Source organism: Coregonus clupeaformis, unplaced genomic scaffold (assembly GCF_020615455.1).
Source record: "Coregonus clupeaformis isolate EN_2021a unplaced genomic scaffold, ASM2061545v1 scaf1234, whole genome shotgun sequence".
Taxonomy (NCBI): Eukaryota; Metazoa; Chordata; class Actinopteri; order Salmoniformes; family Salmonidae; genus Coregonus; species Coregonus clupeaformis.
In genome coordinates, this window is record NW_025534688.1 from 137,501 (window position 1) to 147,500 (window position 10,000).

General features: G+C 42.9%; 1 protein-coding gene across 1 annotated transcript in view; it reads left to right on the forward strand.

Moving 5' to 3' along the window:
- The first annotated feature begins 2,538 nt into the window (after nt 1–2,538).
- LOC123486479 (ATP-binding cassette sub-family C member 9-like) overlaps nt 2,539–10,000 on the forward strand; it is a 24,383-nt gene continuing 16,921 nt past the window's right edge. Inside the window, exons 1-7 of the mRNA XM_045217804.1 lie at nt 2,539–3,006; nt 3,936–4,110; nt 7,767–7,908; nt 8,829–8,950; nt 9,188–9,354; nt 9,596–9,731; nt 9,913–10,000. The exon at nt 9,913–10,000 is cut by the window's right edge and continues 19 nt beyond it. Of these exons, the coding sequence (XP_045073739.1) occupies nt 3,960–4,110; nt 7,767–7,908; nt 8,829–8,950; nt 9,188–9,354; nt 9,596–9,731; nt 9,913–10,000 (806 nt within the window). The 5' untranslated portion in view covers nt 2,539–3,006; nt 3,936–3,959. The remainder of the gene's footprint in view (nt 3,007–3,935; nt 4,111–7,766; nt 7,909–8,828; nt 8,951–9,187; nt 9,355–9,595; nt 9,732–9,912) is intronic.

Sequence of the window (10,000 nt, forward strand, 5' to 3'; positions counted from 1 at the left end):
GTCAAACACGTTGTTTCCATGTGTTTGATACCATTCCATTGATTCCATTCCAGCTATTACAAGGAGCCTGTCCTCCTATAGCTCCTCCCACCAGCCTCCTCTGACACCCCCCAGACACTCTTATCCAGAGCGCCTTACAGTTAGTGAGTGCATACATTTTTTGTTTTTATCATACTGGCCCCCCCCCGGGAATCGAACCCACAACCCTGCCGTTGCAAGCACCATGCTCTACCAACTGAGCTACACAAAGATGTGTATATGGTGTCATTCACCACCAGAGATCAAAGCCAAATCAAAGATGAATCACAAACGGCAGCCAGCGCCCATCCGATGAATCTCCTGCACTACTTTTTAAAAGCTTTATGAAAAGATCACCTATTGGGAGTGAGCAGAACTTTCTAATAACGACCTAATACTTCACACAGGGGTTTCTACCTGATCCAGACAAATTGATACTGACACACCATCAAAACAAAGCAAAACATGCTCAAAGATCCTAAATCCTTCTATTAAGATGGATAACAGACTATAATCTCTCTGGGGGGAATGCAGAATATCTTTCTTTGAAGTCAGATAAAAAACGTTCAGAGATCAAACCGACGTGTATCTCTTAATCTTCCTTAAAAACCAGAGGAGCTTTCATTCAAACAAACAGGGGTAGAGGGTCTCTCTCTCTCTCTCACACACACACACACACACACACACACACACACACACACACACACACACACACACACACAGTATCAGAGTCCCTACCGGGGCTAAGAGGAGGAGTTAAAATAGAACATGTTTCCAGAGTGTGAGTTTTATGGAGTTCTCAGGCTACTGAAGTGGTGTGTGTGTGTGTGTGTGTGTGTGTGTGAGAGAGCGAGAAAGAGGGAACAGTGTTTTCTTGGCTGAGGCCAGCAGGATGGTTGGCACTGATTCAGTCATGAGGGTACATGAGGGTAAAGGGAGTTATGGTGCGTGTGTGCGCGTGTGTGTGTCAGGGTTGGTTATGTTTCCACTCGCCGCTGCAGAAATATGTATTACATTTTTACATTTACATTTTACATTTTAAGTACAGTATTTCTATTGGTTAGTTCAGTCAGGTGTCAATAAGGTGTTATGTCATTGGCTACGCGTGCAGATATGGGGAGATCCACAGATACCCTAATGAAATCATTCCCTGGTCTACTGCTGGAGAAACCAACGTCTTGACGGTTAGACCAAGATGAAATTTGCTTGGGCCGACACTGATTTTGAAGTCGCAGGGTTACCTCATCACGTGACCATGAGCAACCATTTAATGTCCGCTACCTGTGTGTGTGTGTGTCAGAATCAGGTTTCCGTTTAATTAGCATAGCAGTCATAACACATTACTGTCAGTGCCCAGGGTAAGACATGGTCATCTATAATAATTTAATAACACTGTTATAACGAAGCATTATGGAAAGGCACATCATGGCAACTGGCATAATACTGAATAGCGATGAACAATAGGCCTATGCTGGAGACAGCGAGCAAGTGTCTACTCAATCAATAATCTTAATCAGGAGAAGTCAATCATTCATTGATGAGGAAACATGGCCACTGTGTAGCCGAGTGAAGGCTATTACATAATTAACCTTAACACTGTAGCTTACATCTGCATATTGTCACACTGATAATGCAATGACCTCAATCTTTGCTGCTGTTGGTTGATTTATGTCTATCGGCGTAATGGGCGCGTGATCTATCCATCATTTATTACCAATAGACGTTTTATTTGACATTAACGAGAACAGAACTGTCTGAAACGTTTACCTAGATAATTTGGGTAAAACAGCGGAATAAAACACAACCGTTAAGTGATCGCTCCCGCGGTTTTTGAGGTGACCTAAATAACGTGATTTGCTTTTACGCACTCCTCTGTCTGAGTGCTATTTCTGCACAAAGCCACGTCTATCCACCGTGTAGGAGTGGACGCAATAATCATACGATGCTGCTACTGATGATGCGAGCGCAGTTCTAATGGAATGAATGAGTTTGCTTCAGAACGGCAGCGTCCTCCATTGCATAATTTCACAAATCTCACCAGCATAAAATCAATGACCGGACAACACAAGACATCCCACAACAGGACGCGTTTAAAAAACTGCCTGAACACAGCGGAGCCGTAGATAGGGTAAGTGATGCGGATAGCCTACTTACTGCATACATGGCCTCAGAAAGCCTAATATTTATTTAATTTTAGTCGGTCTGATGATAATATTCACACATTGTCATGTCACATGATGTGTACCCCTTGTCATCTGTAAACAGCGCACCTCGAGATCTGAAACCGTTCCAAATTATATAATGATTAGTATAAAAAACGAAGGTTTTTGCCTACAAGAATTGCACGTTCCTAAAGGCAATGACAAGTGCTTACTTCACATATAGGTCTGATTCATCGTTGTAACTGCTGACGGCATACATCTGTAGGCTACTGGTTCATTAGCCGTAACAATAGAATTGTAGCCTAGAGTTCAGTTGTAGGCTAGCCTATCCAAGGTCCTCCCATGTCCTTAGGAGACATGTCAATTCCAAGTCTCAACAATATGGACAAATCGTATTTACAGTTTGTGTCTTCCTAAAAATATGTAAATATTTACTGAAGCCTTTGCCTAAAAAATGTAACCCTCTTCAAAATATGAATCTGTTTTTGTAAAACCGCACCCTTATGTTATGTAGCCTGCTACAGTATGCCTACCATTCCTACACATGTACCTTATCCCACCTCATGGTTGTTGGTGGAACCTAGCTGCAGGGAAGTTTGCATCGCCAGACTTGGCCAAGTTTTGATTTGCCTCGCCAGACTTGGTCAAGTTTTGATTTGCCTAGCCAGACTTGGTCAAGTTTTGAAATCCGATAGGGGGGAGCAGTTTGGCCAGCTGATGCGCGAAAGGCTAAAAATAATCACCTCCAATATACGCTGTGTGGTTACTGTCTCCAAAAAACCAAGCAACCTGAATGAAACCGCGTCAATAACGACACTTCTCTGAGGTAAGCTACATTGATCTATTATTATTCTGTTATGGCCGTGTATGCTATGTTGTGCCATGTGTTCAGCTACAGGGTCATAGAACTCATAGGAGAGGTCTGAAAACGACGCTTCTTGTAAGTGGTGTTGAGTTCTTTTCAGAATAACTGTCGGAAAACCACTTTCCAGCTTCAATTGGACAACTACTTGTATAATATGCAGTTTGTATAATATAGCCCTATATAAATATTAGGCCTATGCACTTTAACATCGTTTGGCAACATTTGTTTGTTTAATTATTTCATGTGATTGGCTACATTATTTTGACTGTTATTCAGAGACGGCTGAAATAAGATGAGCAGTTGTTGGATGCCAGTAATGCTTCTCTAGAATAAACCTCAACGTTCTCTATCCTCAGACTAGATCATTCCTTATCAAGGTGTACCGTTGTTTCATGTCTTGAAAAACAGAATAAAGCAGAGGTATATTTGTGTAGTAAGATATTCCAGTTTGACTTGTGGTGCCAGTGTTGAGCCTTGCAGAATTGGTGTAGGCAGGTGAATAACAGTGCAGTGTTGTTACTGTCAGTGTTGTCAACCATGTCAACAGAGGTTAGTGAGGTCTCTGGAGTCAAGGACAGGCATTAACACAAATTGCATTACAAAAAGTAAAGTCTTGGGAAATAGTATAATGATTATTGATCCATGTAAAAGCTCTAAGCAGGTGTCTCTATATTGAAAGCACGTATCCGTTGGCTAATGTTATTTGAATCATAAAAGCACTTTAGTCTTACTAATGTATCCTGTGTTTTATAAAGAGCATTAAGGCTAGACCTCTTTCATTGTTTACTTCTCCATTGTCCAGCCACTAGACTAGCTGGTGCTCTTGACTTGACTGACAGTTTTGCTGACCATTCATGACGCTCTGTTGTGCCTTGGACCCTCCCCCCCAGGCTTCTCTGGACCTATAAGGTGGCATGGCTGGCCTGTCGTTCTGTGGCAACAATGTGACCAAGAATGCCTACAGTGTGGATACGGGGATGTTGAACAATGGCTGCTTCGTGGACGCCCTCAACCTGGTCCCTCACGTCTTCCTGCTCTTCATCACCTTCCCCATCCTCTTCATCGGTACGTGGACCATGCATAGTCCTTTACCTTCATGATGTGTATGTGCGTGTGTGTGCATGCGTGCACATGTGACCAGCTTTAATCTTGTCACCTTTACACCTAGAGATCACACAGAACACTGATCTCTAAAGGTTGAATAGAAACAGGGACAGAATGGATCAGAAGGGGACAGAATAGGTTCAGAAGTGGACAGAATGTATCAGAAAGGGACAGAATAGGTTCAGAAGGGGACAGAATGGATCAGAAGGAGACAGAATAGGTTCAGAAGGGGACAGAATGGATCAGAAGGAGACAGAATAGGCTCAGAAGGGGACAGAATGTATCAGAATGGGACAGAATATAATCAGAAGAGGACAGAATAGACTCAGAAGGGGACATAATAGCTTCAGAAGAAGACAGAATAGGATCAGAAGGGGACAGAATAGCTTCAGAAGAGGACAGAATAGGTTCAGAAGGGGACAGAATAGGGACAGAATGTGACAGAATAGCTTCAGAAGAAGACAGAATAGGTTCAGAAGGGGACAGAATAGCTTCAGAAGAGGACAGAATAGGTTCAGAAGGGGACAGAATAGACTCAGAAGGGGACAGAACAGGCTCAGAAGGGCACAGAATAGGTTCAGATGGGGACACAATGGGATCAGAAGGGGACAGAATTGCTTTAGCTCTGATGGTCTGTGTTTGTGTTTGTGTGGGTGATTATGTGGGTGTGTGCGTGACAATCCCAAAGCAACATGATTCAAGGATGCCTTTGGTAACAGTCCTTTCATCCCCCACACATGCTTCGCCAACAGAAAACAGTATTAAAATACTGCACTATATTACACATGCTTCGCCAACAGAAAACAGTATTCAAATGCTGCACTATATTACACATGCTTCACCAACAGGAAACAGTATTAAAATACTGCACTATATTACACATGCTTCACCAACAGGAAACAGTATTCAAATGCTGCACTATATTACACATGCTTCACCAACAGGAAACAGTATTAAAATGCTGCACTATATTACACATGCTTCACCAACAGGAAACAGTATTAAAATGCTGCACTATATTACACATGCTTCACCAACAGGAAACAGTATTCAAATGCTGCACTATATTCAAGCTACTTGACATTTTTTCTAATCGTTCAGTCTCACCGTTCAGATAAACCCTTGAAGCAAGCAAAATGAGTATTGTCCACAGACTGGGTTTAATCAATTCCACTGTCTCAGACTCACAGTCCTGTGTAAACGATAGGAAACTCTGTGTAAAGCCCTATGATTGATGTTGTGCCTGACAGTCAGCACTGGTCTGTATGTGTTCTTCATTGATCTGCTGGCTGTCGGTCTCATTCTCACCGGTCAACATAAAGTAGCTTTCCCCAGACCACAGAACAGCTGGTTAGACTCCTGGCCCTGGCCCAGCCTTTATCCAACTGAGGAGGAGGACTGTGGGACTGTGGGATTGTGGTCTCTGAGTTGTTGTGGGGACTGTGAGAACACATATAAAAACACATTTTCTTGAAGAACAGGTCAGATGCAAAGTTTGGTAACAGAATGACGGCACCAACAGCACAAACTGTTATTCTGTTACCAAACTTTGCATCTGCACTGTTCTGCAAGTAAATGTGTTTTTGTAAAATGTTCAGTGGAAGTTGTCAAAAGTAGTCCTTGTGCATAGAGTTTGTTCAACTTGGCAATCATTGTTTTTTGTTTGACATACATTTAAAAGTGGGAAATCTGAGTCTCAGCATCACTCTCTTATCGTGGAATTTCCTAAATCACATCACTTTGGCTAGCTAACAGCTAACAGCTAACTTTATGTGGATAAATTAGCTTGGTAACTATCGCTGAATATTGATTGATTTTCTTGCCAGATGTAATAATATGCCATTTAGCAGACGCTTTTATCCAAAGCGACTTACAGTCATGTGTGCATACATTTTTACGTATGGGTTGTCGCGGGGATCGAACCCACTACCCTGTTATTACAAGCGCCATGCTCTACCAATTGAGCTACAGAGGACCACAGATGTAGTGATGAGCATTAGACAGACAACTTCACCAGGATGATTTTAGACTCAAAATATAGGCTACTTGCCGATTTCAAGCTCTTTCCAAAAGCCTTCTCTGATGAAGCAAGCTAAATTACACACGTTGTTTGCTTAGCTAGCTAGCTACATGCCGATTGCCGAATCGATATGCTACCCTCACGTACTGTAGCCTATCTGAAATGACATTAGCTATGTTTACTAATGGTGAAAAGCATGGAGTTACTGGCTGTATAACTATAAAATGGATTTAAATGTGCACATTTTCTTTGCATGGAATAATCAAAAAAGAATAGGTGATCCTATTGCAACCAAATTTAGTTGGTAACATTTAGTTGTCAATAGTTTTAGCGGAGCTGGGGTCCTCCCTGCCCCCAGCAGACAAAGCCAACGTTCTGCACCTTACCGCAACGTTTACTGATAACAATCTATTGTTGTGTTGTTCTAAAAGGTCTACTCTGGGGAAACTGACTGAGTGTGGTTGTTGCTCATCTGCTTAATGGGAATGGCTCTGACTATCAGCCCAGTCCCTGAGGAAAATATTAATTGATGCTTCCTGGTCAAATCTTTGTGTGTGTGTGTGTGTTTTTCTGTGTGTGTGTGTGTGGTGATCAAGTCTTTTATGGATGCTTCCCAGGGGAGATGTCTAAGGGCATCACGCCTTCCATGAGTTGTTACTGTATCAAATCAACTCCCATACAATGACGCACTGTATGTTTGCGGAAACACTGAAACACTCTACAAGGATGGACAGCATTAAGCAAAACTATAAGCTGTAGTTGATTTCTATTTCTGTGTTACTGTATGTTCTGAATGTTTACTTTGACCATTAGACTTAAAGGTTTACAAACAGTTGACCATTGAAGGCACTTGCCTGCATTATCCAAGAGTCACCAATAATATCCATGGCTTTCATTGTTTGGCAGGAAAACCTTAATAATGCAGAGTGCTTTAAAATCAACTGCTGTGTTTATCTGTTTACTTGATCTGTTACTGATGACAGATTACATGACAACTAAAGTTATCAGTAATGTAATCCTTTTGATTACTCAAAATGAGTAACGTCATTACTTGGATTACTTATGGATTACTTATGGATTACTTTTGGATTACTTTTGTGAACCGTTACTACCCAACCCTGTGTGTTTGCATGTCCGTGCATGCGTTCTGATGCGTGTGTGTTTATGTTCATGCTTGCGTATGTGTTCTCCCCCCAGGCTGGGGCAGTCAGAGCTCTAAGGTTCAGATCCACCATAACACCTGGCTCCACTTCCCTCCCCCTAGGCTGGGGCAGTCAGAGCTCTAAGGTTCAGATCCACCATAACACCTGGCTCCACTTCCCTCCCCCAGGCTGGGGCAGTCAGAGCTCTAAGGTTCAGATCCACCATAACACCTGGCTCCACTTCCCTCCCCCTAGGCTGGGGCAGTCAGAGCTCTAAGGTTCAGATCCACCATAACACCTGGCTCCACTTCCCTCCCCCTAGGCTGGGGCAGTCAGAGCTCTAAGGTTCAGATCCACCATAACACCTGGCTCCACTTCCCTCCCCTAGGCTGGGGCAGTCAGAGCTCTAAGGTTCAGATCCACCATAACACCTGGCTCCACTTCCCTCCCCCTAGGCTGGGGCAGTCAGAGCTCTAAGGTTCAGATCCACCATAACACCTGGCTCCACTTCCCTGGACACAACCTGCGCTGGATCCTCACATTCACTCTGCTGTTTGTCCACGTCTGTGAGATCGCTGAGGGGATCGTCTCCAACAAGTAAGAACCCCCTAAAACTACTTCCTGTTACCAAAGAAGTAGTCTACTGTGAAAAACGAAACATTAGTAGCTGGCCAGAAGCCAGTGTTCACATGAGATTTGGTTCTGGGTTGCTGAGATTATAAAAGAAGCGCTATTCCTCTCTGTCATTGTTGTACCCTAAAATGAACGGCTCCCAAGTTTCTGGTGCAGTGAACTATTGAATTTCCTTGCTTCCCTCGAGACCAATGTTTATAGAAAAATGAAACCAATGTCCCTCAAAATAACCCCACTCTCCAGTTTACCCAGACTGCAACCAATAAGATCCTCCAAAATACTGCAGTAACACAAGCTATGATCAGAGCCATCGTCTGATGCATCACAAACCCTGCATCACTCCACGTTAAAACCTGTTGATTGCACAGCGTGCTTCTTTAGTGGCTGAAGCTAGCAGCTCCCTTCGGTGAACAGTTTCAGTGGGGTCGCCCAAAAATCTAGATGTATTTTATTTTTATATATATATTTGTTTTGGGGGAGGGGCAAAAAAATTGAGTACAGATTATTGTATGGTACAATATACAAATGTTTTTGAGAAAGATCATTTGAAAAATAACATTCTATTGAGTAAATGTATTTATTGGTTTATTTTCATTTGATAAGATGATTATTTGTTGATGTAAAAATAGAAATGTATCGCTTTTAAGGTTGTGGTGGATTTGTGGTGGGGTTGAGATAAATTATTGTGAAAAAGAAATGGGGTCCCCAGAAATTCTGCCGAAAAAGATGGGGTCCCCGCTGAACATTTTTGAATACCACTGGGTTAACTGTATGAGACTGAATACAGTTTATGTCAACGCATAAACCAGAGATACGTTATGCATATCAAACTGTCTTTGTTTCTTTGAATATTGATGGAATCTCCTGTCCCTCTGTCCTTTCAGACAGATGGACACCAATCACCTCCACCTCTTTATGCCAGCGTTTATGGGCTTCATAGCAGCCACTACATCTGTGGTGTACTACCACAACATAGAGACCTCTAACTTCCCCAAACTACTGCTGGGTGAGTCAAAATGATACCGTCAGTGCATTCATTACTCCAAATGAACAATTAGTGTTTAAGCAGTACTGAATTAGCTCCACTTTGCTGCAGTAGTTTAGAGACTATGGCAGATGGCCCAAACACAGTTAGCTACACATGAATCATTCTGCTGTACATAATCAAGTTTACTTGTAATAAATATCTGGGTAAAGTAGTGCACTACTAAACCACTAACTGACCAACCTCCTCTTTCCTCAGCTCTGTTTGTCTACTGGGTTCTGGCGTTCATCACCAAGTCCATCAAGCTGTGGAAGTTTGCAGAGCACGATGTTGGAGTACAGCATCTGAGGTTTTGTATCACAGCCCTGCTGGTCGTTCTGTACGGACTCCTCATGGCTGTAGAGATCAACGTCATCAGGGTCAGGGTGAGTTAGAACACTGGTGGACTGACTGCTTCCTGGGTCAGGGGTCATAGAGGTTCTATATAAAGAGAGGAAGGAAGAGGAGGATGTGATGTGGTGTACTGATGTGATCTGATAGCAGATGCAGGGTCTTTATTTCAGCTCCTGTTGGCTTTTTACTTTTTTACCTTTTGCATGTGTGTGTCTTTCTCTGTCTTTGTGTATGTGTGTCCATCTCTGTCTGTGTGTCCTTGTGTTCGTGCAGAGGTACGTGTTCTTCGCCAACCCCCAGAAGGTAAAGCCTCCAGAGGACCTTCAGGATCTGGGTGTGAGGTTCCTCCAGCCCTTTGTCAACCTCCTCTCCAAGGCCACATACTGGTGGATGAACCCCCTGATTATAGGTTCGTTTCCTAGGTTCCTTCCTTCCAGGAGTTTTTCCTGGCCACTGTGCTTCCGCTTCTGCAATGATTGCTCTTTGGGGTTTAGGCCAGGTATCTGTAAAGTACTTTGTGACAACTGCTGATGTAAAAAGGACTTTGATTGATGTACAGTTATTTTGATGGATTGATGGCTTGATCACAGGAGCCCATAAAAGGCCCATTGAGCTGAAGAAGATAGGCAAGCTGCCCATCGCCATGAGAGCCCTCACCAACTACCTGAAGCTCAAAGA